The sequence below is a fragment of the Acipenser ruthenus genome, chromosome 41 (genome assembly GCF_902713425.1).
Source record: "Acipenser ruthenus chromosome 41, fAciRut3.2 maternal haplotype, whole genome shotgun sequence".
Classification (NCBI taxonomy): Eukaryota; Metazoa; Chordata; class Actinopteri; order Acipenseriformes; family Acipenseridae; genus Acipenser; species Acipenser ruthenus.
In genome coordinates, this window is record NC_081229.1 from 3,242,122 (window position 1) to 3,269,594 (window position 27,473).

The 27,473-nt window shown below is 39.6% G+C and overlaps 2 protein-coding genes across 6 annotated transcripts in view; one reads left to right on the forward strand and one right to left on the reverse strand.

Annotated features, from left to right (window-relative positions):
- Positions 1–78: 78 nt before the first annotated feature.
- LOC117434149 (ATP-binding cassette sub-family F member 1-like) lies at positions 79–21,596 on the reverse strand. 3 transcript variants are annotated; one of them, XM_034917466.2, is made up of 27 exons: positions 21,338–21,596; positions 19,808–19,854; positions 18,869–18,943; positions 17,651–17,786; positions 17,273–17,310; positions 16,153–16,275; positions 14,985–15,086; positions 14,553–14,684; positions 14,197–14,295; positions 13,466–13,552; positions 12,409–12,525; positions 11,095–11,217; positions 10,201–10,301; positions 9,805–9,890; positions 9,305–9,444; positions 8,373–8,521; positions 7,561–7,644; positions 7,194–7,318; positions 6,358–6,470; positions 6,031–6,202; positions 5,207–5,281; positions 4,893–4,963; positions 4,163–4,195; positions 3,638–3,806; positions 2,926–2,990; positions 2,165–2,237; positions 79–1,182 (listed from the first exon to the last, which is right to left on the reverse strand). In XM_034917466.2, the coding sequence occupies exons 1-27, from the start codon at positions 21,390–21,392 to the stop codon at positions 1,016–1,018; spliced, it is 2,757 nt and encodes a 918-aa protein (XP_034773357.2). In that variant the 5' UTR covers positions 21,393–21,596; the 3' UTR covers positions 79–1,015. The 3 variants fall into 3 exon arrangements, with proteins under 3 accessions (XP_034773357.2, XP_034773356.2, XP_033912645.3); XM_034917465.2 differs by having other exon boundaries at positions 13,466–13,555; XM_034056754.3 differs by lacking the exon at positions 14,985–15,086 and having other exon boundaries at positions 13,466–13,555.
- Positions 21,597–22,188: 592 nt separating this feature from the next.
- Positions 22,189–27,473, forward strand: part of LOC117434154 (uncharacterized) — a 12,644-nt gene continuing 7,359 nt past the window's right edge. Inside the window, exons 1-4 of one of the 3 annotated variants that reach the window (XM_059010747.1) lie at positions 22,189–22,464; positions 24,071–24,520; positions 25,928–26,644; positions 27,180–27,268. In XM_059010747.1, coding sequence (XP_058866730.1) covers positions 24,374–24,520; positions 25,928–26,644; positions 27,180–27,268 — 953 coding nt within the window. In that variant the 5' untranslated portion in view covers positions 22,189–22,464; positions 24,071–24,373. The remainder of the gene's footprint in view (positions 22,465–24,070; positions 24,521–25,927; positions 26,645–27,179; positions 27,269–27,473) is intronic. The other 2 variants (XM_059010748.1, XM_059010749.1) reach the window with 2 other exon arrangements.

Here is a 27,473-nt window from a genome sequence, read left to right on the forward strand (position 1 = left end):
GGAGCTAAAATTAAGTCCAAAAACCCAGATGCTCCAACCCCAGCAAATAGACACAGAAAGAGACAAAGAAATCTGGAGTCAATTTTACCACTGATACTTTATTAATATAAACAAAAGGCATGACTGAATAATTAAATATTCAATGCAGCTGGGTGGCGGTTAACCAAAAATCATCAACATGTTCTGGATTGTGGCAAGAAATGACGACAGCACAGCTTGTGATAAAAACACTTGGAGGGGCATTTAAAAACACCAAACATATCTTGTCGCTGCATGGACCTGCTTGTCACACTTCGTGAATCAGCATACAGTAGATATAGCACAGAATACTTGCACTATTACAGAGCCAGTAAAAACTCAATTGAACAGTCCCATTTCATGGCGATGCAAGTTAAGATCAGCAAAATATAGTATCCCATGTGCATTCGTGATGGAGTGGAATCCCAGTGGGATATTATGGCTTGAAGAGACTGAATAAAATAATCCTAATCAAGAACTGGTCTTAATACAGGAGTATCTGGTCTCCAAAATACAAAGGGACTGACAGAGTAGACATGACGATGTTCTGCTCAGTATATAAAACTGAGAAACCAGGGGAATTTCAAGAAATGTTTTGGCTCACGCCTTCAGTGTAACACCGACAATAAAGGCATTCACCAGAATTCAATGTGATACAGTCATTTCTTGCAGTTACCTCAGAATTCATGTCAAGCTGATCAAAAGGAGCAAAATAATAATAATAATAAAAAAAGCTGTCCCTTCATCCAAGATGAGTAGAAGTAACAATAATAAGTCCTTTGAAAGGAGTATCTGGGTGTTGCATGTGTTTAATTCACTACTTGCCTCTTCTCGGTTCCTCACTTCCTCCCCTCAGCCACATAGCAGGTGTCCCCAAGCTGTGGCACATACTGGGTCACCCCAGGCTGCTCCTTGATGATAATATAGCCCCTGTAACCCACACACCCCCCACCGTCAATTGCCCCCAACCCCCCCAGTCTCAGGCTGTGGTAGATCCTCATTCTCGTGGCTTGTTGACCATCACTTCCCCGAGAGACTCCAGCACCTCTCTCTTGTAATCATCGAAGTCCCCATCGATCTGGTTCACAGCCTGGTCCTCCACGACCCACAGCTGGCAGTTTGTCTCCGTGATGAGCCGAGCATCGTGACTCACAATGAGCACCGCTGCAATGGGAGAGAGCACAGCACAGAGTGTTACACTGGAGTCTGTAGATCCGAGTTGAATGGAGTCACATCTGCCTTGGAGAAGGTCCAGCATTGGGCGATCAGCATTTATTATGATTATTATTATTTGTTTATTTAGCAGACACCTTTATCCATGGTGACTTACAGAGACTAGGGTGTGTGAACTACGCATCAGCTGCAGAGTCACTTACAACAACGTCTCACCCGAAAGACGGAGCACAGGGAGGTTAAGTGACTTGCTGAAGGTCACACAGTGAGTGAACCGGGATTTGAACCGGGGACCTCCTGGTTACAGGCCCTTATCTTGATCCACCAGACAACACAGCCTCCATTTAGTCACAGCGTCCCAGGATATGACCAAGCATCAGATAAATAACCCAAATGTATCAGCTAAACGTAGAACAGTGACTAAGATTACATTGATTTTAACGAGTAGGTTGCAAGAGTTATCGAAGTGTACATGTTTCTGTTTCCAGACTGAATGTATGAGGATGTTCAGAGTTCTGTTGTTTTAGGGTGATGTGAAATTACTGCTGTTTGTTTCTGCTAATCTTTGCCAGGGCATTAGTTGAAATGGTCTTAAAAGTTAAGTTTATAAAACTTTATAATATTTTTTTTTTCTGCTGCAAATATTGTCTTCATGAGCCACACACCTACATTACAGAGAATTCAGGAAAAGCAAATGGAGCACTGTTAACAATGTGGAATTATTGCCATTCATATTAGCACAGTCTAATAGTAGGGGATTTTAAACTCAAACCCACTTTAGATTTAGAAATACAAACTCAAGTTTATTTTAGTATTTGTGAATTTAGCACAAAGTGTTATCTAGTTATGGATAACTAACTTTACAGAAAGACTACCCTAGGCTCACCAATCAAATAGTTTTAGTGTCTTGTACTGAAAAATAAATAAAATAGGCATTGCCCTGGTTCAATTATCCATGTGTGATTAAACTCACCTCCTTTGTACTCGTTGATTGCTTCAGCCAAGGCGTCGATTGATTCAATGTCCAGGTTGTTCGTAGGCTCATCCTGAAAGGAGACGTGTGTTTGTGATTAAGGTAGGGATCTGAACTCCTGCCCTGAAACAGGGTGACTTTCTCCACCAATTATAAAATATCTTGTAACAAACAACAGCATTCCATAAATATTACTTCTTGTACACTTCAATTTGCTATCTATGAGGTCCCAAAGCCCAGTTAAAAAAATAAATAATAATAAAATTAAAGTTATAGCATGTTTTAAAACATGGCATCTGGGGTTAAAGAAATTTCTCCCTGTTCCAGGAAGTATCACCGTTTCACTTCCAAGCTCATTTCACATTAGCAGTGTCGCCAGGGTTAAAGCCTGTTTGTTTAAATGACAGCAACGGATGCATTGCAGGGGTTTGGACAACTTCACTCCCCAGATGAAATGACACAGGAAGCGCAACACTACCTGGTAGCACGGACTGCAAACAGATTTATTTATTACGTTTGTGCAATACCAGATGGCTTGTTTTAAAAATCCATGTTTGCTATAATAGTTTTTCAAAACTACATTTGAGACCTATATATCAAAAGAAGGTGCACCACAGGTAAGATTCATGGAATTTTTTTTTTTTCAGTTACAACCACTTTGAGGTGCAAAAGCGAACACAGACCAAGTGGATTTCTCCACCCCGGTACTGGAAGTAGCCGTCTCCCCCCCTCTCCCTCGACACCTGTGCCCTCAGACTCACCAGAATTAGAACGTCAGGCTGCCGACAGGAGAGCTCAGCAAACACCACGCGAGCTTTCTGTCCTCCTGCGAGAGGGAGCACAAAAACACAAGAGCCATCATCTCACTGGACACTCAGCAGCAGGACCAGAGACTGGAATTAGGGAGGTAGCTAACCTCTCATGCCTTTGGAGGCTTGGGTTCAAGTCCAGTTCAGGGGGTCACATCAGTGTCACCCACAACACAACTGGCTGCTTGAGAGAAACCCAGGACTGATTTCAGGGTCAAGAGAAAGATGCAATCACATCAGAGCTTAATCTGTAAATGGTTTTGGAGCTAGAAGTTGAAAAGGAACAGAGGCAACTGTTTACCTAATTCTACAGCTATGCTGTTGCATCACCCTATATAATTAACTCATTTTGCTTTATAAAGTCGAACAAAACCTGCTGAACAATGTTACGTTAACATACTGAATTAGATACCGCTTTGCAGTTTTCCATATACTTAAAAAAAGTTGACTTTTGCGATATCATTTTCTAGATTCTTTTTCATGACATGATGTTAAATAAAATTAATTATGTTCATGTAATTTTTTTTTATTATTATTATTATTATTATTATTATTATTATTATTATTATTAATGTCTCAATCCTAGAATTCTAGGTAATGCAAAACCTTTGCCTTTAGCACTAATTTGTAGAACTAATCTTACATACTCCTGCATATGTTCTACCTGACAGCTTGCTGATCTGGATGGTGTGAGCGTGGCTCTCCAGCCCGAACCGGCCCAGACACTTCCTCCCATCCTGGTAGGGCAGGTTGAAGTTCCTCATTAGATACTCTGTGGCATTCTCCTCCATATTCAACTGGTCTGCATACTGCTGGTTAAAGAACCCCACTTTCTACAGAGAAACAGAGACAGGGATTGAGGGGACTGCACAATGAGCTTTTTTTAAATATATTCATTAAAAAAATGATATTAATATATAATATTAACTAAAATGCTAGATGATGCAAAACTTTTGGTCATAGCTGCACACATACAGGAACTCATATGATCGCCTCTCCTATATTTTTGTATCTGGTGGAAATGCATCACCCAGCAAGGGGTCAAAATCTAGTCTCCAAACAATAGTCTGTATCCCAATAAACAGGACATTATAAAATGTGAAGTAGCTACCCAGCAAACTGTATTCATCACTATAAGCAGGAGAGCTTAAAATGTTGCTGTTTTTTTCTGGTTTAACTCCTTACTTACCAGCCTGTGGTTCTTCCTCATCTCTCCTCTTGTCTGAAAAAACAAAAATACAAATCATAAAAATATTGGGGTGTTTTTGCCTTGCCCCCCTGCTTTATGCTGCTACAATAGCAGAGAATTTAAATGAGAAAGCATTTACCACTTACAGTGCTCCCCCTTCATAACGCTGTAGTCGGGCGCCATAGTTAAGAGAACGTGCTATTTGTGTTCCGCCTACTAGTATTAGTGCAGCAGTGTGGAGTTTTAGGACAGCAGTGGGGAGTAGTGGTTAGGGCTCTGGACTCTTGACCGGAGGGTTGTGGGTTCAATCCCCGGTTGGGGACACTGCTGCTGTACCGATGAGCAAGGTACTTTACCTAGATTGCTCCAGTAAAAACCCAACTGTATAAATGGGTAATTGTATGTAAAAAATAATGTGATATCTGTATAATGTGAAATAATGTGATATCTTGTAACAATTGTAAGTCGCCCTGGATAAGGGCGTCTGCTAAGAAATAAATAATAGTGTATTATGGGGCAAATGGGAGCCATAACCGTACCGCCTTATAACCAGTTCTGCAGTATAAAGGGTGACCTTATAAAAGGGTAGCACTATATATATACATATTACTCAGGAGCGATTATTAAATCTAAACTGAAATCAGCAATTTGTGAAAAGTCAAAAAAAGGAGATGGCGCTCTCTTCTAGAGTCGTGAAGCTCTTGATGAGATGCTGGGGCACGGCACTCACCGGGGTCAGCTTGCCTGTCAGAAGCAGCAGGAGGGTACTCTTCCCCACTCCGTTCGGTCCCACAATACAGACTGCAATCAGAACACACACACATCTCATCACAGCAACTCGCTTTCCACAAGCAGGAGGAAGTCACAGCAATCCCGAACAAAAAGACACTTGTTATAATTGTAAGACTCGAGGCTAAGTCTCTCTGCTTGCAGGGGCAACGGCCTCCTGGAGAGGTGTGGGAGGGAGGACGTAGATACTTCTCCCAGAGTTTCTACAGCGCTTATTTATAAAATTCTACCACGGAAAAAGGCTAGATCACTTACTTCTGGACTCCATGTCGATACCAAAATCTACATTCTTGAACAGTGGCTTCTGTGACTCGTATCCAAAATCGACAGCTGGAGAAGAAAAGGGACATTTTTTCTTTAAGTTAGTAAAACTAAAAAACGTTTTAGAAAGTCATTTAAAAAAAAAAAAAAAAGTTTCCCCAAAAATTTCAAATGGACAAACATTTTGGTTAATGTTTTCCTCTGAGTTGAAGGCTAGTTTATAGTTCTCACCAGAATCCTTATTGGGTAACACAACTATTGTTGCTGAATTAATTGGAATTCATTGGAAATAACTTGTAAATTATTGCTTAAGTTAATGTTGGCATTTTTAGGGTGTCTGATTTTACTAATACTGAAAGAAAGCACCCACAAAACTCCAGAAAATCTTGGGTAACATCATCCCATAACATTGCAGTAAATTTATACTTCAGCAATAAAAAAATGGTAGTTTTAAAGACGATGAGATAGACTATAGGTGAACTACAAACCCATTGTCGCTGAAGTCTACCTGATTTAGTTTGCTTTACTGCAAAATGTATACTTTGATGTTTGAAGTTTATATATATATATATATATATATATATATATATATATATATATATATATATAAAATCACATTAAATGGATTTAAACAGAAATACATGAGTGTAGCTACCATGGCATCAAAAGCCTAGAAGTACCTCCACTGTTTGTTTTCCCTTGGCAAAGGTATGTTAAACATACCCAAATACATACGTTTCAGTATGTCTAACATGCCTCTGTCAATGGACAGTGTGTCTGAAAACAACCCAGCGCTAGTGCAATACGGAGTGCCTCACTGTGCAGTCCCAGGATGGGCGGGCTGAGCGGGGGTGGGTTTGGGAAGGTGAATTTCACGGTGTACTCTTTGGGTCTCTTCAGCAGCTCCAGCTGCTCGGGCCCCTCCTCCTCCTGGTTCTTCTTGCGTCCTTTCTGCTGCTTCCGCGTCAGCGCTTCCTTCGTCTGCTTCTCCTGGAAGAACAAGAGAAAGGAAAATGAGGGGAACTTCATTTTAGGGTTGGAACAATACTTTCATTGCTGCGATATTGGCGATTGTTTATAAATAGTCTAAAAATGTATTGATAGTTGGTTTGGATGATTGCTATTTCCAAATGAGGACGACTCACAGCTTGCTTGGTGGACTTCCCTCCCGCTTTGAGATCCTTCAACTTCTTCTCTTGTTTGTCATACTGCTTCTGCAGCTCCTTCTGCTTCTGGACGTACATCTTCTTAAACGTCACTGCCAGGGGCAAGAGAGAGCGAGAGCATGCTTACTGCCGCTGCACCCCATGAGGAATCTACCAGGAGGTACTGTTACATCACAACCTTTTAGGAAAATTACAGGGGCTGTAGAGCAAGTGGTTTTCAAGCTGTAGTACGCGTACCAGTACTGGTACGTGACATGCTTGCAACTGCTACACACCGGCGGTTGTTCTTTATGACGATATGATTCCTCAACCACAATATATGTATCAATCTGTTTGTACCACTGAATCACAGAGAAATGACTCTGTGTTACTGATGGTGGCAAACTCTCGTCAGATAATAGATGATGCCGTCAGCTTTTTCAGTGAGAAAACCAGGTTGTAATGGGGTAGGTCTCTGTGCAATCTTAAACGACTGTTGTAAAACACAGTTACTGGTATGCCTGGTGGTCCCAGTTGGAAACACTTGTACTTGAGATGACAAGGTTGAAAACCACTGTTGCAGAACACTGGTGGTGACCAAACAACAAAACAACTCCCGAGGCAGAGCGAAATGGGAATTCCGTCTCTAATTGAGCGGCTGGTAAGTAAACATTAAGATTTATACATGAAAATGCATGTGATCTGTACTGCTGATATGGACTGAGGTTAGAGGAAGGAGCCGGCGAAACGACATTGTGAAGTGTCTGGCCTGTATCATTGAGAAGGTTAATATAACGTGGCACAAGTAGTTTCCTTGCCACAGGTTCAGTACTTACAGTAGTTGCCCCTGTAGTAGAAGAGCTTCTGGTAGTCCAGGTGAATAATGTCAGTACAAACATCATCCAAGAATCCCTGGTCGTGGGACACTATCAGCAGAGTCTTCTTCCAGCCCTGCAGGTAGCTGTGTGGAGAGACACAGACAATAAACAGACAGTAAGTCAACATGAATGGCAATACATCCACAATGTGACAAGACTTGCACACCATTTACTAAGGGGATTAATGTAATAAGGCGGAACATTACTACTTCAAACTTAGATATTACTACTTCTCCTAGTAGGCTATTCAATTAATTTAGGACCTCCCCACCCCAAGCTGTTCTGAGCGGCTCACTTACTTAAACACACCCAGGATGAGACTCACTTGTTCAGCCAGATGACTGCGTTGAGGTCCAGGTGATTTGTGGGCTCGTCCAACATCAACAGTGTGGGCTCCATAAACAGGGCTCTGTAACAGGAATCAGAGAACACTGCTTTAAACTGGGGCCACTGCTCACGAACTGGTACTGAGCATCTCCCAGCTATGACAAGATGTGAAGAAGTACTGTAAAACTTTATATTAAAAAACAAACAAAAACTTGCAGATTTAAAGCACAAATATGATTGTAAAACCACTTTAAGACCTACTCCTGTTTAAGATTTTTTTTAAGGCTTTTTTTTTTTTTTTTCAGGTTACCAGTTGCGAAGATACGATCTCGAACCTTGTGCCTGATTTTCATTGATATGGTCAGATGTTAAAACAGTGCGGTGGTGAAACAGTTAACCTTACTGGACAACACCTACAATGGAACCTGACCAAGAGGAGAGGTATCCATGAACCCCAACTGGTTGCCGTTGGCAACTCGCATACAGTTTCATTTGAATCTTTTTACCCAGAAACGATTATACAATAAAAGCACTGGTGAACTTCATTCTTGTTCACCAGTTCGTCATTCAAAATATTTTGGTTGTTACCTGGATCACTTCAGAAAACCCTCCTACCTTGGCTCCAAACACTTAATATAGCGCTACAGCTAATGGCTGATTTTAAATTCAGGCTTCATCTTGGTTTTTAGTCCTGCGCTTTGTATATTTGTTGCACTACTTATTGGGGTACCATTCTTTAAATTTTAAAATGCACAAAGAGCAGCAAGAATTAACAGACTGCTTTCTAGATCATTACGAGCCCCTTTTTACCTGGCGAGAGACACCCTCATCCTCCAGCCTCCAGAGAATTTCTTGGTGGGTCTGTTCTGCATCTCGGGGGTGAAGCTCAGCCCAGCCAGGATCCGACGAGCTTTGGCCTCTGCCGCTGCCGCCCCGATCGCACGCAGCTCCTCGTACACCTGACAGACAGAGGGACCCTTACTAACCCGCGGCACATCAAACACGGCACCACAAGGCCAATGCCATCTTTTGCTTTCAAAGGCCATTTTAACATATTGGAGCTCGCCTTAACTCCCATTCTGCAGTGCACTGCTTTCTCCGGTACAGCCAGTCCCATTCCCTTCGCCAAGGCTGTGTTCCTAAAATTCAGTGCTGGAATCAAACTTACCAAACTGCTCTTGGAACTATGAAAAGCTGATGGATGCCACACCCTGTTAGTGTTATATGAATTTTGAGTCAACGGTGTGTTGCGTAAAGCATCTGGCTCAACGATCACTCTATATGTGCTTTACTTCCTCTCAAGGCAGCAGGGATGGGCAACACCACACCCAATCAGGTCCTAGTCATTCAATTTCCTGTGACATTACAAGACGACTCCCATTGCAGAGCAGTTTGAGGCATACCAGGTTTTGGAGTGAGCTTAATTAGCTGGCAGTCTCTTTTTTTTCCTCCCATCCCTGGAGGCTTGGTGGCCCAGTGGCTAAACAAAAGGGCTTGACACCAGGAGGTTCCCGGTGGTTCAAATCCCGGCTCAGCCACTGACTCGCTGTGTGCGACCCCGAGCAAGTCACTTGTGCTCCATCCTTCAGATGAGACGTAAAACCGAGGTCCTACTGAAAGTGACTCTGCAGCAGTTGTTGATGCATAGTTCACCCCCTTGTCTCTGTAAAACTCTTAGGATAAAAGTATCGGCTAAATGATATATTGATGCAGCCCCACCCCCCCGCCTCGCTTTGCCATACCTTTTCCAGTCTATCAGCGGCCGAGTCCTCCCCCCTCTCCAGCAGGGATTGCAGCTGCTTCTCCTCCTCCAGCAACTTAGCGCGCTTCGTATCGGCCTTCAGGACTGCCAAGACCGCTGGGGTGTCGTCTGCTATCACCTCTGAAAGCGAGAAAAGCCATGGCCAGCGCTTTACACAAGTGTGTGGTGATAAGTGTTTAAATAACCACTGATGCACCGTGACCAAAAAGCAATCAGGTGGTTCTTGAATTATGAATAAAATTTAATGCAACACTCAATAAAATACCAAGAACACTTACAGTTTTGTTAAGTATATATATGGGAAACTACAAAGCAGTATGTAATCCAATATGTTAACGTAACATTATTCAGCAGGTTTCATTCGACTTTATGAACCAAAAATGTGTTAATTCTATGATGCAAAGCTTTTGGCTACAGCTGTACGGTACTGCAAGCTTCGTGTGTAGTTATAGTTGCTGTATAAATAGCTATAAATCTCACCTTGCTCACAGAGCAGAACGTCTATATTGGGTGGGATGTTGAGGGCCCGGTTAGCAATGTGTTTCAGCAGAGTGGTTTTGCCTTTCCTAAGAAACAGAAAAGGTTAGATTTCTGATTGGTTTTTTTTGTTCTTTCTACCTGCTCCAGCGAGTTAATAAAACATTAAGGGTGCTGCCATAAGAGACACTGGTTAAACATGAACCAAGAGGTTCTGTGTCTACACTTATGGATTAGTTTGCATTATTTTAAAACTTAAGATACGCTGCGATTACGCAACGTTCAACGAGCAAAGAGGTAAATGTCCGAAATAAACATGATAACGCTTTACTTCGGACATTTACAGGGAAACATATATACCGCACATTCCCAGATCCGGATCCCAAATGTAGCACTCACCCGTTGGGTCCGACTAGACCATAGCGTCGCCCAGCGACGATCAGCAGATCAGCGTTTATAAACAGCTCCTTCCCATGAGCAGAAATACTAAAGCGCTCCAGCTGAGAGAGAGAGAGAGGATTACATTTCCATTGTAACAAATGAAGCACAGTCTCAATTTTCTTAAGATCTTCAATAAACAGTTCTAAAAAAAAAGTATTAAAAGGTATAGTTATTTTCAAAAGGTACTCCAAGTGAATAAGTGGAGATGACCAACATTAGGTAAAATACTCATTAAAACACAGCAGTGTTAATACTACAGATATGCCTGTTTTTCTGTGTAATTTGAAATACAGCCCTAGGTATCGCTTTATGTTCACTAATGAAACTTCTGTACATGTAGTCGACTATACTGTACACAGTGCAGAAAAACACAGAACACTGTAAACACTGTCGTTTTCTGTGCACGATCTTGTACTACTGTATCATTTCAATACAATACTGCAACTCGCATACACTGAAACATTCTAGTCCTGTGCTTTGTTTTCATAAGTGATGTTAAATGGGGTGTAAATCAGTTGTTTGACTGCGTAATGTCACTGATAGTAAGGGGATACGAAAACCAAAGTCAGGATCTTGTCTCCATAGACCACCATTATATTCTGGTTGAAACATGAACGTGGCGATAATACAAGGTGGGTGATAATATTTAATAAGTTATTTTTTTTCTTTTCTACAGGGTATAAAAACTAAAAAAAAAAAAAACAATCATTGTTCTGGGGTTCAGGACAAAACTTCAGAAGAATGACACATATTTAAGAAGCTTTAATTCTAGATTATTTTATTTTGTTATTTTGTTTTAAAAGGACTTTTGAGTATTTCGTTCCCTGCGTTTTTACGGGTCTCGAAACTCACCTTGATGTCAGAGGCATTCTCAAGCATGGCCTGCCGCGAGGACATCTCGGCCTGGGAGATGGAGAAATCTCCCTCTGCCGCACTTGTCGCCTTCATCGACGCCACCTGCTTCTCGTACTCCATCTGCGGAGGTACAGTACATCATGTAAAAGGAAGCGTCCCGACTCCTCGGCACACACATTCGCACCTACAGCTACTGCCAAACGTTTTATATCATCTAGAATTATAGGATGGAGACCATTAAAAAAAAAAAAAAAAAAAAACTACATGAACATAACTTAGATATTTTATTTAACATCATGAAAATCAAATAAATTATAAAATGATATCGCAAAAAGTCTACCAGAAGCCATAATAGCAGTACAGTATTTCATGTTAGATTGAAATGTTTTTTTGTTGCAAAAAATAAATAAATAAAATGGTCATGAACTTGACCAATACAATCAAACTATATATATATATATATATATATATATATATATATATATATATATATATTGTGAGATAGAGGGTTGTGTGAGACAGCAGGGAGGGGGTTAAAACCTCCCTGCTAGAGAAACATGTGCGGAATGCACCTTTTTGTTTGATTGTTTCTGCTTTTTCAGTTAATCAGTTTTTGTTAATTGTCTTATTGTGTAGTTTAATTGTTTTATTATTCAATTATCCCCTGCACCAGGTGCAGGGTATTTAAGAGGAGCATGGCTGCTGAGTAGAAGGAGGCAGAAGTGAGGTGCTCTGCTTCCGAGCAGTCCGGAGCAGTAAGTGCGGTGTTGAACCCGTGTGGTTTTTGTGTTCAGTGTCAGGTAAACGGCTTAGCCGTCCTGCAAGTTAGCCAGGGAAATACCTGTTTAGTAAGCGCTCCAAACGGAGTTAGGTTTTGTTTTGTATTTTGTTTATTTTTGTGTTTATTAAAATATAGCACAACCGCGCTTTAGAAACTCCATTTCTGACGTGTTGGGTCTATTTTTAAAGGGGCAACGAACCCGAGTGGGTCCAGTTTGTTACAATATATATATATAGATAGATAGATGTGTATATAGATAGATAGATGTGTATATATATATATATATATACACACACACACATACATACAAACATACATACAAATTAAGCCAATACCTCAAAGCATTAGGTCTTTATATATGACTGCTGCTTTATGGTAATCTTCGTTCACAGTTCAAAGTGATTGAAGTGGTTGAGTAGTTATTAGCAGCTGCATTGGCAAATCCATACAAGATTCCCTGACAGGGTTGCCTAATACATTACTTCATAAACATGAGCAAAACATAAAATTAAAAAAAATACTGTTTGTACCAGTTTCTTCTTCTTTTTCTTCTCTTTCTTGCTCATGTTGGCATAGGGGTCATTGGCGTCTTTATCCTTCCCTTCAGCTTCCCCTTCCTCAGCCTCCATATCTTCAGCTTCTTCACCCTGGCAATGAAACGAACAGCTGTGAGAAAAAACCTGGACACCATCTGCTAGTACAGTGCTAGATTTAAATTGTGCTGCTGCTACCACTTCTAATAGTTTAGCTCAGAAGAAAGATGTTTCTGCAATTCCACTGTAGTTGTATTGTTCCAACAAGTCTGTTGTACCCTTGAGCAAGGTACTTTACCTAGATTGCTCCAGTAAAAACCCAACTGTATAAATGGGCAATTGTATGTAAAAATAATGTGATATTGGTATAATGTGAAATAATGTATAATGTGATATCTTGTAACAATTGTAAGTCGCCCTGGATAAGGGCGTCTGCTAAGAAATAAATAATAATAATAATTACACAGCAATCTGACACTCCTCTGGTTTCTATTGACTCTGTGTAGTTACATTATTACCGTGTAACACAGCCCAGCATTACACCTTAAACCTGTAAAGGCACGCCAGGATAATACTCACCGTTTCCGAAACGCAATAATATTTATTCATGAAAAACTATTCCAGACTGTTAAAATGCAGCCAACAATCTAGAACATTAATATAAAAATGTATTTCATTCATAAAAATTAATTAAAAAAAAAAAAAAAAAAAACAACTTAGAATTTGAATCTTTCTTTTTTTTTTTTTTTGCACAGTTCCAGAAGGTTCAGTTTCTTGGAAGAGAGAACAAAGTCGGGTTCACAGAAAAAGAGCTGTTTAGAGCCAGGGTTTATAAAATGTATATTCGTGATAAACAGGAGTCAGTAAAGACTCATTAATAATGGGAGGGCTGCAGCATTGGCACCTCATTGTGCATCAGGCTCACGGATAAGAAAAATGATGGAGAATGCAGTGTACCGAGTGCTTTAAAACAACACAAGCTGACAAACGTAAAACACATAACTTTCTTTTTTTAGAAACTGTGGTCAAAATTCATATGTGCCCTTACACTCACCTTGGCTTTTCCTTTGTCTTTGCCCATTGGCTCCTCCGTCTCCTCCTCTTCCTCCTCAGAATCTGAAGGGGCAAACTTATTTCCACCCTGCTGATAGAAAAAAAAAAAAAAACACTGACATGAACAAAAAAATCCACCGGTCTCTGTAAGCAGGCGTGCAGAAAGTCCTGCTTTTATTTCATCTTGAAAACACAGTGCTGGGGATTGATCTTAAGAAAAATGTTACCTATCAAGGTTTGTGCAGAAGAACCTGACACAAGAACATAGCCATCAAGAGAGGCCTATCAATGCTTGTCCATTTTCATGTCTCTTGCTACCACACCATTTTCTAATTTATGACCTGGTAAAGAGTTCTATGCATTTTATAAACTTTTTTCTGGGGGAGTGGGGGGTTCTGTATGGATTTCAGTATTCATACTAAACACAGCATGCAAACCAAACAAAATAAAACATCGAAAGTAGCCACCAAACCCTGACTTACTCTTGGGACAACTTTATGGACAGACATTAACCCACTAAGTGCCACTGTCCTCATGTGAGGACAGGCTACTTTGTCATTTTATTTTAGCAATTTTAACAAGCATCTGTCTTACTTTAATTTTCTCTTCAACTATATTATGATAAACTTCCTCTAACTTTGTTTAAGGTTCATAAATACAGCTTGTGTCCTGACTTTTGTCAAAGAATTAATTTGGTACTTCATGGGTTCAAGGCAGACTAACAGGCCACACCTTTCCTTTCCCCTTTGGGATTGCTTTCGGTTTCTGCTCTTCGCTTTTCTTCTTCTCCTCCTCCTCTTCATCACTCAGAGCTGCAGAGTTCTTTCCTTTCTGAAACACAAGTGGAAAAGCTCAGTCATAACAAGTTGCATTAGTATCCTCGCAATGTCAACTACTTAGGATTCCCAGGATTGAAAAATAAGCAATACAAGGTTGAGAGGCTATAGGGCTCTGTAAGAGGTTACTTAATAAATGGCTTCGGTCTAATAACCAAGTAGTTGGGAGACATGAATTATGCCAAGGGCGCGTTAATCCAAGAGCGCTCTACAGAGGGATTTCTGTATGTATGTATATATACAGTGTCCCACCTTTTGCTGTTTTGCATTGTCATTTCTCTTTCCTTTCTTTTTTTTCTTTTCAAAATCTCTCTTCTCTTCGTCATGCTCCTTCTCTTTCTCCTTCTCTTCCTCGTGCTCCTCCTCTTCATCCTCAGAAGCAGTCTGAAAGAATAACGTAAAGTCCAAATCTCTTCTCCATGTCCTTTAATTAGAACCCCGCACTTTTAGCACCCACTGAACCAACCTCACAATGATAAACACTGAAAGCAGCGTTGGATACATCTCACAGCCTCATTATAACCGGACAGTTATGTCGGCTGGACTGCAACGCAACTGGGTCAGTATGTGATTGCAACGCAGACGTTCCAGTTTTAGCTTACAGTTTATGGATTGCTCTTTTTTTTTGTGTGTATGATAGCACCATCAATTTGTCATACGTTGGATGGAAGGTTATGGTCCCACCTTTTTGCTCTTGGGCTTCTCGTTCTTCTTTCCCTTCCTGCCCTGCTGCTTCTTCTTCTGTCCTACCTCCTCCTCCTCCTCCTCTTCATTGTCAGAGATCACCTGCACCACAGACACACAGCCGTTCTCACTCACCCAGCCTTGTATTCAACATGCACCCAATTACTCCTGCAGAACACTTATTTTTTGCTTGCTATTCTTTAAGTGACTTGTAGCTGGTTTGATTATATGTACGTATATATATATATATATATATATATATATATATATATATATATAAAATGCTACTGCATTTTTCAACAGGACACTACTATATATGCTATGAACTGATCAGACTTCTTACAGTTATACAACCAGTAACAGTGTCAGTAAAATACAGCTACCACCATGTCTGTTAATACAGAATTAAAGCATATATCAAATATCAGTGTGACATTTTCAATAACTTGGGTTCAAGACTGCATCACGGTTGGACAGGTTGTTCCATAGATGTATGTAAAAATGCATGTGTTGCATGCAGATGGACAGACAAATGGTCATGCACCTCCACATGCAGTATCCTAAACTGCTGGTTCTGTAATTAGAACAGTATACTTAGAGTCACAGAGCATTGCTCTGTAGATTGCACTGCAATTGTTATTTTGCACTAAAAATAGAATTGTGGGTTCTGCACTAAAATTCTGAATTCCATTGTACTAATCCCGCCTTCTAATTCTTATTTTCATATTTAAAAAAATGACAAAACACAGCAGATATATTTATTGATTTCCTGGTTAAAGGGTGTTTCTGTTTTGCTTTTTTAAATTACTATTATTATTATTATTATTTATTTATTTGTAAAAAGGCTGCGATATCTTTTCGGTATAGTTTCTGCATCAGAGGACACACAAACAAACCAACATGTATAAAACACACAAGAACAGGACATGAAGACACCAGAAACCATGACAGAAACGCACACATACTGTACACACAAATCTCAGAAGCTCAAACAGGCAAGCAAGTACACCACATGCATCACCATAATGTGCAATGGACAATGCTTGCATGACTATAAAAGCAACCGAATGTGTAAACCAGACCTGTTGTGGAATACACAATGCATACCAAAAAGCATTCACATATACATGAAAGCAACAGACGAATGAATGAGATGTGAAGAGCAGACCTTGTTTTTCTTGTTCTTGTCTGTCTTGCTAGGTTTTCTGGACTTCTCTGCCTCCTCTTCATCCTCCCCCTCCTCCTCATCATCACTCTGTTCCTGGCTCAGAGCTGCAAACAAGTTTCCTCCCTGCAGAGGCACAGCACAGACAGCTGCAGTGAGAACTCAGCGCTGCATTACCGGGCTCTGGGGCTGACCTGGTAAATAATAACTCAGTAATACCACAGCAAACGGAGGTCGTGATAAAATAATCAGGGTATAACTATAATACGGATGCAACGGTTATGATTTTCCCCAAACTGAAAGCGACATTTTCAGAAAATTCCAAACCGAACAGTACCAACAAAAGACAAAACCGAACCGAAACCAAATTTTTTGTACAAGGAAAAAAAAAAAATGCTGGCAGTCTCAGCACTAAGTCGGTGGCATTTTTAGGAGATCATCACACGCTTTTCTGGGGTACCAGGAAAATAATAAATAAAAATAGTTGAATGTATCTGAATATATTATTTTATTCTTATTACGTTGTGTCTTGTGGTATAATACGTTTGTATAAGTGATGTAACACTATAGGCAGCTTATTTGTCACAGCTAAAAAAACAGTGCGTATAATAATGGTACGTCCCATTCTCTTGGCCGCACAAATTCAGTCCGATTTTAAGGGTTTAAACTTTAATTTCAGTTTTAGCGAAAACCAATTGGACATCAAAAACAGCTGAAAGTACGAACCGATCATAACCGACTTATATAATTGTGGAAAATAATATTTTGACTGATCAGACACAGTCTTCGTGAAAAAAACATTTCTCCAATTTGGAATTTGCATCAAATAACAATTATATTTATTGAAGGGCAAAATAAATAAGAAACATGAAAATCAAATGTTAATAACAATCAATAGAAAGCATGGTTTATAACATTACATTACTAAGTATAACAATGGAATCACCAAATTCCAAAAAACTTAGATTATTATTTTTTTTTAATTAACGGCTGTTTTGAATCATGCCTTTACCACTGGTTTTCTAAGCTAGGGAAGGCTAGTCATGTCTATTGGCACGTAACAAGATTTTAGGATAAAGCGCAAATTGTTAACATATGACAAAACTGATGTTTGAGCTCTTACCTTATTTTTCTTGCCTCCTTTGGAAATGCACTGAATAACTGCACGAATAACAGACAATGTATTTATTAATTGAGATCGTCGACAGGGATAAGACTGCAGAAAAAAGACTATGTCTCTTGAACATTTTATTTGTTTTTTTAAATGTCTCAAGTTTTTTTTTTTATTATTATTATTTATCAAGAGAAACATATATTGAACCAAAATATGCTTAAAAAAAGATACCATAAAAATAAACAATACAATTCACCAGAATACGTACATTTCATATAAGAAAATGTTTGATCTCCAAAATGATGGCGATACACATTGGGTAAGAGTTACTGGAAACATTTTGTTAGTTCCGTGTGCTTTGATAGATTTGTTTCGCAATCAACACACCTTCCTCTTCCTCGTCTTCATCGCTGGGCTGCACCGACAGCTTCTTCAGCTTCTCCATCACATCTTCATCTTCGTCATCGTCGTCCTCGTCTGCTCTCATTCGCCCTTTCTTCTTGTCTCTTTTCTTCTTTTGTGGCTGTGGAAGAGTTAACAGATTTCTATTAACTTACATGTTAGATGTAATCAGCATTCTTGCAAGTCCCTTATTGCTTCACGGTTGGTAATTTGCTTTACAGACAACATTCAGATGATGTCTACCCAACAGTAGAAGGAGGCTGTGTGGTCCAGTGGTTAAAGAAAGGGGCTTGTAACCAGGAGGTCCCCGGTTCAAATCCCACCTCAGCCAGTGACTCATTGTGTGACCTTGAGCAAGTCACTTAACCTCCTTGTGCCCCGTCTTTCGGGTGAGATGTAATTGTAAGTTACTCTGCAGCTGATGCATAGTTCACACACCCTAGTCTCTGTAAGTCGCCTTGGATAAAGGCGTCTGCTAAATAAACAAATAATAATAATATTTGGATTTCTTCTCAATTCACAAACTGGTAAGAAATTAAAGATTCACTTGAACTATACACAGCATAGGATTGTGAAGGATCAGGTGGGGTCCTAGTACTTGTAACACTGTAAATAAAACTTAGTGCTGAAAGGGATGCTTCATAGTGGAGTCCTTTCATTAGAAAAAAATAACCATGTTTTTAAATATTTCCATTTAAAACAAGCATATAATACATACTCTCCCAAGACTTTTTTTTTTGGTTCAAGTTCCGCACCTCAGTTTTAAAATACACTGAAACCTTGTGACAGATGAGGAATAGATTCAACTGTTCAGATATACTGTTCTGAATAAACATCGGCACAAAAAGGCAAGGTCCAGGTAAAAACTGCTAAATTAAACCACTTGGGGTACAACAAAGTTGAAATAGGGTTTTGACCCCCTTGTAGCCTTAATTGGTATGAAGAACTACTTTTCTGTTTAAATACAGATAAAAACGGTTTAATGCAAACCCACCCTTTGCTGTCCTGTAACACCTGGATAAAGGTGTCGGCCAAATACATACATAATTATAACTTGGTATATAAGGATGGGCATTGAGTTAATTGTGGAAACAAACTAGCAGGGTCCTTCCGACATACAGCTTTTCATTCTGCTGCTTCTCGTCCAACGATAAGCCCCTCTCTCTTTCTTTCTACGTTACACCTCTGCCTCGTCTCACTTACCTGTTTATTCTGCTCTTTGACTGCAGGCTCCTCATCTTTCTCCTGCTTGTCATCAGCAGCTAGCTCCTCAAAGAACTGCAGGGAGAGAAAAAGACCCGCCATGGGCATTTTAGATATCATCGCATACTAAACCATGTTGTTTACCGTCTGCAAAAAACAAAAACCAAAAAAAAAAAAAAAACAAGGTTTGCATGTTGCAAGATTTTACATATTATATATTTACTTATTATACATGTAAAAAAACAATTTGTTCACTAAACCAGTTCCCATGTCAAAAAAAAAAAATTTGAGTCATGCCACAAAAGCCATTACCCAACGACTAAAAAATGTTCTATCTGGGAAGTACATGTTAGATTTATACAATGCTGTAGTTAATAAGCAAAAGGTAGCGAACGGGGCTGAGGAAAAGGGCTGAGTGGACTTCATCACACAGTGGCACGTAACTGAGCGACTCAGAGCGAGAATTTTTCCGCTCGCTAGTCGGATCAGTGATGAAATCTGCTCTGTGGCGCTCTGAGCTGCTCATGGGAAGTGGAACTGAGCGTGCTGTTAAGTGGGATCTTTCACTGAGCGGATCACTAACTTAACTCACCCAAAGCACAAAGGAAAAACAGGACTGAGTCTGTAGGAGCTTACATGTTCACAGCTTGGGTTAAAACTGTGAAGTCAGACAGGCTTAGACTGGATACGATACACTGCAGCTTCAAGGCTCAAGATGTATGATTCTTTCATAGATCCATTATATTATTAGGTTAAAAAAAGGGGGGCTTTGTAAAGTTTAGATTTTAAAATGGACAGTTGAATTTCGCCCTGGTCCATCCGTAGGATCAATCCAATCAGCAAGGATGGCATTTGGACAAAGTTCTCCCCTTGTGACCAGATTTTAAAACACACTCGGAACGTTTTTTTTTTTTTTTTTTTTTTTTTAAATAAACTTACCGACTTTTTGCCCTTTTTATCTTTTTTCCCTTTCTTCACCACTTTCTCTAAAAAAAAAAGAATGGGAAAGATTCAGTGAAAAGATAAATACATTTCCTTATTTACATACTTTAGGAGGGGGTTCCTTCTGCCCATCAGTTCTCCAGTGATCAAGATGGCTTGGTAACCTATTTCATAACCTCAACGCTCTCTTTATTTAACAGTGTCTGTCTCCACTTCACTTCCAACTGTGTCTAAACGTATTGAGCGCATGTCTCTCACACCTGTGTGACATCATTAAGCAGTAGGCAGCAGTGTGGAGTAGTGGTTAGGGCTCTGGACTCTTGACCGGAGGGTCATGGGTTCAATCCCCGGTGGGGACACTGCTGCTGTACCCTTGAGCAAGGTACTTTACCTAGATTGCTCCAGTAAAAACCCAACTGTATACATGGGTAATTGTATGTAAAAATAATGTGATATCTTGTAAGTCGCCCTGGACTATCTATTTAGAAGAGATACAGTGTTATTTGTGTTATCTCTCACCAGTGCTTTGCCGAGCCGTTATTCAGTAATAACTGAATGGCTGGCCTCCAAAGAAAACAATGGGAGAGCAGAGTCCGGTTCTTACGCTGTGTGTAATAAAGAATGTTCTTATTGAGTTCTGAAACGCTGTTCAATCCAACAGAGGCACTGTACCTGCCTCCACCCCTAAAAAGCTGTCAAACAGACAGCACTCATCTGCATGCTTTGTTTCCATTTTTCCTGACAAACCATTTATTAAACCACATGCTATATCTGCCCATATAGGCAGAACAGCGGATTGGGAGGGGTGACAGGCATTGTGGCATAGTGGTGACACATGTAAATCAATTTTTTTTTTGAGAATATAAAGTTTTGTACTGCAGTATCTATTCATTTAGAAAACACTTCTATGCAGTCTCACATTTACACAACTGCATTTCAAATCCTAGGTAAAACTACTGTACACTGACGTTGATGAATGAAAACATTGTTACTTTATAGAGTGTTTGAAGTTATGGTTGAACTTCAAATCTATTATATGAACACAGAATGCTAAGCTGCAAAAATATATCGTATTGGCATAGAGGTATTACACATACAATATATTTAATGAGCGAGAACCACGAAAAAACTAAAACCATTGCAAATCAACATAAAAAGATCGACGAAGTTGTAAATCCTCTGCGCGGAACATATGTGTGACATGTGTGTTCTAGTTATGTACCGGTACTTGGTTACTATTGTCAGTCGTAATTAATTACAAATATGTCCACGCGCAGCAATTGCGTTATATATTTGTCCTTTAAAAAAATAAACTAAATAAATAAATCAATAAATAATAATTCTTTAACACCGTATCAATATATATTTTACCGCAACAGAATTTAACTGAATCCAACTTAATTCGTGTTACAACGGCATACCCTAAAACTAAAGCCAATAACTAATACCTTCAATGTTGAAACATAATTAATGTGCTTGTCTGCCGTGTTATAATAAATAATAACGTATTTATAACACTGCCCTTACCCTGCGGTTTCGCCTCTTCATCATCCAAGTCTTGGGTTTTCACTTTTTTGGGCATTATGTCTTATAATCAAAAATGTCAAAAGGGAAAACCTAGCAAGTAAATATATTTTATTTTAAAAAAAAACACCTCGTTTTGTACAATTTAAAAAAGTTAAATAAATAAAAGGGGTTACGCGTTTCGCTATTCAATTATTTTCTGTTGTACGATTCACGTGCGGCCCAAACCGCCTGACAAACCAGAGAATGCCACCGACTGCTAGCACCGACAGTGCCACAGTGCTGTCATTCAAAACAGCACAGCGCCCTCTCTCTGTGGAGGAATTCAATTGCATTGCCCAACGTAAAAGAAAATGCTGCCTTGAAGAAACAGACAAACAACATTAATTTGCAGCTTTCATAGATTCTACAACTCTCTAGTAAAACTACATTATTATTATTATTATTATTTATTTATTTCTTAGCAGACGCCCTTATCCAGGCGACTTACAATTGTTACAAGATATCACATTATACAGATATCACATTATTTTTATATACAATTCCCCATTTATACAGTTGGGTTTTTACTGGAGCAATCTAGGTAAAGTACCTTGCTCAAGGGTACAACAGCAGTGTCCCCCACTGGGGATTGAACCCACAACCCTCCGGTCAAGAGCCCAGAGCCCTAACCACTACTCCACACTGCTGCCCACTACATCCATTTCTTCTAATGATGTCACAGAATAGGTTTAACCTCCCGTATAAAACGTTACCACTCAGTAATGTTTTAATAGGGACTACAAGTAACAAAGACTACAATTCGAAAGTTGCATTTCGGCGCCGCAAAAGGGTCACGCTGTACGTCACAATACCTCTGACCAATCGGTGTGGACCTGGTGCCGGCAGCGGAGCTGGGCGTTCTGGAAGAGTCTGAACGCATGCGCAGTACGGCAATCGACAAGGGCAAAGGGAGAGCTGGTTGGGTAATGTATGACTTTCTGCTTGTGTAAAAGAGCTAATTAATACAGACAATTCAATAAATTATATTAAAAAAAAAATAACAGCACAGTAGGGGAGTGAAGAATGTGACGTTGGAAAAAATTACAGTGATTGGCGTTTTTCAAGAGGCGACTCAACCTTCTCTGCAGGTAAATCATGAATCATCTGGACTCGATATAATATATACCGTGCTGTACACTGGAATTAAATTATCATTATTAGCCTTAATTATATAATACGGTGGTATGGTCGTTGATTTGACATGACATGTGCTTTGTTGCTATACAGAACGTCTTCAGTACAGTTCTATTTTTGTCGCACATTTTTGTTTTATTTTTTATACTGTAATTAAACGTATTGTCAGAATTATAGTTTACTGCCTAACTAAGCCCAAATGAATGAGTCATTGTGGCAGTGGCGATATTGTATTGACTTGACCAGAATTACTGTTCAAATGTACACTGACAGAACCAGAGATCACTTAACTTACTGCTAAGTGCAGTCTGTTAACTGGGTAGTGTTTGACTACACAGGGATGGAAATAAGACTCCTATTTCATAGCAGTTTTGCCCATTCCAGGTTTTACTACAATCTTGTAGCCACAGTGTATAGGTTATAAGTGTGTCTTATTAAACTCCTTATAAAACCAGGAATGGATCAAAATGCTATGCGATGGGAGTCTTGTTCCCACCCCTGCTGCAGCACCAGGGCTTTGCTAGAATCAATCAGAATAAAAGTAAAGGGAGGAAGCTTGTGTGCCTGCAGCTTGAACTACCTGTAGGAACACGCAAACAAACTGGAAAGTCAACAGCAGTCTAGTTTCCTATGAACTGCAATAATAACCCTTGTGGGATCATCTTCACACTCACTTTTGGAGTTACAGGCCTTTAACCTTGCAGCTTATTTTACTGTGCAATAGTTTTATATGATACTATTTATAAAAATAAAAAAACAGCATAAACGGTCTACTATTTTGAGAATGAAAAGCATTCTCTTAAACAGTGCTTTGAGAAGTGAAACTTCTGTCTCTTGTAAACTTTATGTTCTTACATAAATGCAAGTATTATATTTGGCATGATGCCCTCACCATTCTAGAAAAAAAAACCAAAAAAAAAAACCGATTGTTCCAAAAAGTTGTTGTAAACGTCACAGGCAGACCATATTCAATGACAGCCCGTCAGAAAGTTTAAAGATTATAAACCAATCCTGGTGAGGGTCTGTGTGAGCGTGTATGAGTTTGCAAACCCGTTGACACACCTACTATTAATAATACCTCCTGAAACATTAAAGCCAGAAACTTCACTGTTGTGGAAACTGCTTGAACAAAATCTAGCATCCCTCACTTTCACCTGTGGCCTGAGATGGCTACCATATTGGGGTCATGTGACTGTTTTTTCAGTTGACGTAAGACCAAACACTTCAAGATATTGGCTTTGGTACACAGTGTATGTCAGATTCTCTATGGCATGTTTGATCATGTTAATGATATCAGACATGTTTTGACTCTTTCTATTTGAAACGCAGTCCAAGATTCTCTCAATAAAGTTTCATTCCAGGTTGTGTTTCAGTGCCACATTCTTTAGGCCTTTTCATCCATTTTTTTTTTTTTCACGTTTACAAACTATTTTTTTTCCGATATCACATACCCCTTGGATTATGCCACCAGGGGTTGTTAATTTGTGGTTTACAAAAACTCGAATTTCAGTCCCTTGAAATGAAATATACTTTTTTGCTTTTTTTGTTTTTGTTTTGAAGGTTTTTTTCAAAGGGAGCAGGAGGAAGAGTGATATTGAATTTCACTGACGTCAGCTACCCTGTGGAATACGGGAGCCAATCAGATTGCTGCTTGTTGCCAGGGTGATGATTGTGTGAGTTTCTTTATTTGAGCTCGGGGAGAGATGGCCGGGGAAGCCTGTACTGTCCCACTCTGTCCTTCAAGATCAGTGTAGCTACACCTCGAGATCCTTTGAACAGTCTTTGTGGAAATAGTACCACTGCGCCCCTCCTGGGGTCTCCTAACACAGAGCTCTCGGGGCGGCTGGCTCTCGTCTCCGGTGAATGGCACTGCCGCTGTACCGACAGGGCGTGGCTGTCCGAGGCTGGGCTGGCACGCTGGGAGGAGTCAGTGGCAGATTTGGTAGGCAGACCAGCTACTGCATCAAAGGAAGACAGGGAGGCCTTCACTGTCAATGGAAACCAAAGGAGGTAGGACCCGCATCATTTTAATGATCTACATATCTCTAACCACTGTTAATTGCTGTTAATAAGGGGGTAAAATAAAATTAATATTGAGTTAAAGGGCAGAGGGTTTTTTTTTTTCAGTTTACGGATAGATTGTGAAAACTGAAGTTTGCATCTGTTTTGGGTTTTATTTTGTAATATATTGCTTCCAGACTTTGTTAATTGCAGAATGATCTGCCTGCCATTTTGAGATCTGAAAGCCAGGCCAGTCCTCAGAGGAGAGTCTTGTTTACTGCCTTTGGTTTGCTCAGCTTGACAAATACTGAGTCTGGAAGTGATTTTATAGTGTTTGCATTAGCCTCCTTTGGCTTAAAAACAAAGTCACTACCATCATACAGTATTTGTTAAACTAAAATACTATTACACATTCAGTAGTGCTTAAGTTAGAAATACTAAAATAAATGTAATAATTACCAAGGAAATTCCAATAATGTAGTCCCTGATAATGTATTGTTAGTACAGCCCTTGTCCTAAATAGTCAGAAATTAAAAATGTTTTACAAGCAATTACTATAAGTTTAGCAGCCCCTACTAATTTTACAGTTAGAATGTACAGGGAAAAGTTTTGCATCATCCTGTAGAATGAACTATTTTTGCTTCATAAAGTCAAATGAAACCTGCTGAATAATGTTACGTTAACATATTGAATTACATACCGCTTTGTAGTTTCCCAGATACTTAACGAAAAACTGACAAGTGAAAAAAATGTGACATTTCAAAATCTAACATTAAATACTGTACTACTATTATGGCTTCCGGTAGACTTTTGCAATATCATTTTGTAGTTTCTTTGATTACATGATATTAAATAAAAGATATAAATTATGTTCATACAGTTATTTTTTATTTTTATTTATTTTTATAAATTATGTCTCAATCCTAAAATTCTAGGTGATGCAAAACTTTTGGCCACAGCTGTATATTAAAGATGTATCAGTTGTAATAGAACAACACTTTTTTGTGAAAGCAGATTCATAGATTATGTAATAAAGAAATAGTTCAGTTATGTAGTTCATAAAGCTAAAGAATGCAGTCCAGCAATACAATAAAACAAGGCTTTCAGTCAAAGCAAGCAGTCAATGTAATGTCTTAGAGAATACCCTAATCTATGTCATGTTAGCCTCTTTTTATACTCATCAAATCAGGCCTTGGTTGATGAGTGGATCTTTTAAATGACACAAGGACAATGTTTATAGAGCACAGTGGGGAGTCAAGTTGTCTGAGAGTCTCTGTATTTCAGCATTTTGCAGGTGAGGTCACAAGAGATCAAAAAGTTCACTTACAAAAGAATAGAAAACATCTCAAAATATATTTAAAAAGACACACACACACACACACAACTGGTTTTCATCCTCCTTTTCCTGTCTTTTAGAAACCGGATTGGTGCACTTGTGGCACTGTCCGTCCAATCAGCAGCTTGCCCGGCTCTCTATCCCCACCCACTTGTCTGCGCTACCAGACCACCAGCCAATTAGGGCTGGAGTCTGTCCTGCGAGCGACCAAACGTCAGTCACCGCCCGTGGAGCACAGTCAGATCAGTCTTCCGCACCTCCTCCACTGCAGACAGGGGGCGATGCAGGGAGAAGTGCGGGTCCGCTCCCTCATCTACATCCCAGATGACAAGATCAGCCTCTGCTTGCTGGTGGGCAGCCAGGGACACAAGACCCTGGTGGAGGTGCCTTACTCTGGGCTCGACCGTCTAGATGAGCTCCTGGCACAGCAGGTCTCTGAATATAAACAGGACGAGGTTCTCCTCTCCCAGCTGGTTGACTCTGTCACGACAGTGGACGGCTGCAGGGAGGACGACATCATGGTAGAGTCGCCCAGTCCCGGTGCACCCTGGGAAGGCTCGGCCCAGTCCTTTGACATGAACGAGAGCCACCTGGACTCCTTCCGCAGCCTGTTTGACAGCCAGTGGTGTAGGATGCCCTTCCATGCTGGGTTTCAGTACCCAGACTCGCTGCCCACGCGCGGAGGGGGGTTGGTGGTGTTTGAGAAGAGCCAGGTTCTGAGAGGAGGGCAGTCCGAGAAGAGCGATAGGAACATGGAGCAGCACCTAGCTAACATGCATGACAAGCTGCGCAGGGAGGTGAGTGATGGGAATCAAATAGATCAATCAATTCAGGGATAAGATAACACTGGCTTTTAAGTGATTCATTATTTTGTTATACATGATGTATTTTTTGATCGTTTGTTGCAGCAGTTGCCTGCTCTAGCATGTTCTGCAGATATTAATAATAAAAAACAAGTTTCATATTATAAAATGAATTATGCTGTCACTGCTTCAAGAATATACATTTTTATTTGCATAAATAAGTAAATATTTCTCTATACTTTTGTCAGTCTTACCTATGCTACTAATACAGTGAGTTATTTAGCCTAGACCTTTATTTCGTGTTAAACTATCTAAGACTGCACATTTTACAAAATACTCTAAGAAGTTGTGACTCTTTTGGCCAAGAGTAATTGCTTCAGAGATCCATTCAAATCTATATGTATATTCCTGTAGACGAAGAAAAAACTTAATTTTTAAGTTAGATATTTATTAGGGTATTCTCACTTCTTTTTTTATTTTTTTTTATCAATTAACATTTGATATATTTTTAATGTTTTTGTCTTTTCAGTTACCCAACTTCTTTCTGAAGAACCATGACTACAATATATATTCCAAGGATGTGGAGTTTATCAATGAGTTTTTGCACATGAAGACCAAGTAAGTAAAAGTATTTCATCCATAACTGTAAACTATGGTTATTATTATTATTATTATTATTATTATTGTCAGCCTTTTGTAGTTTTAATTCTTCTTAAGGGGCAGTAAACCTTTGAGAATGTATTACCATTAATTAGCGGGGTTTTGAAAAATATAGCGTTATGTGTCCCCAAGTGTTGCTATAACTGTTTAGTGTATCTGTAAT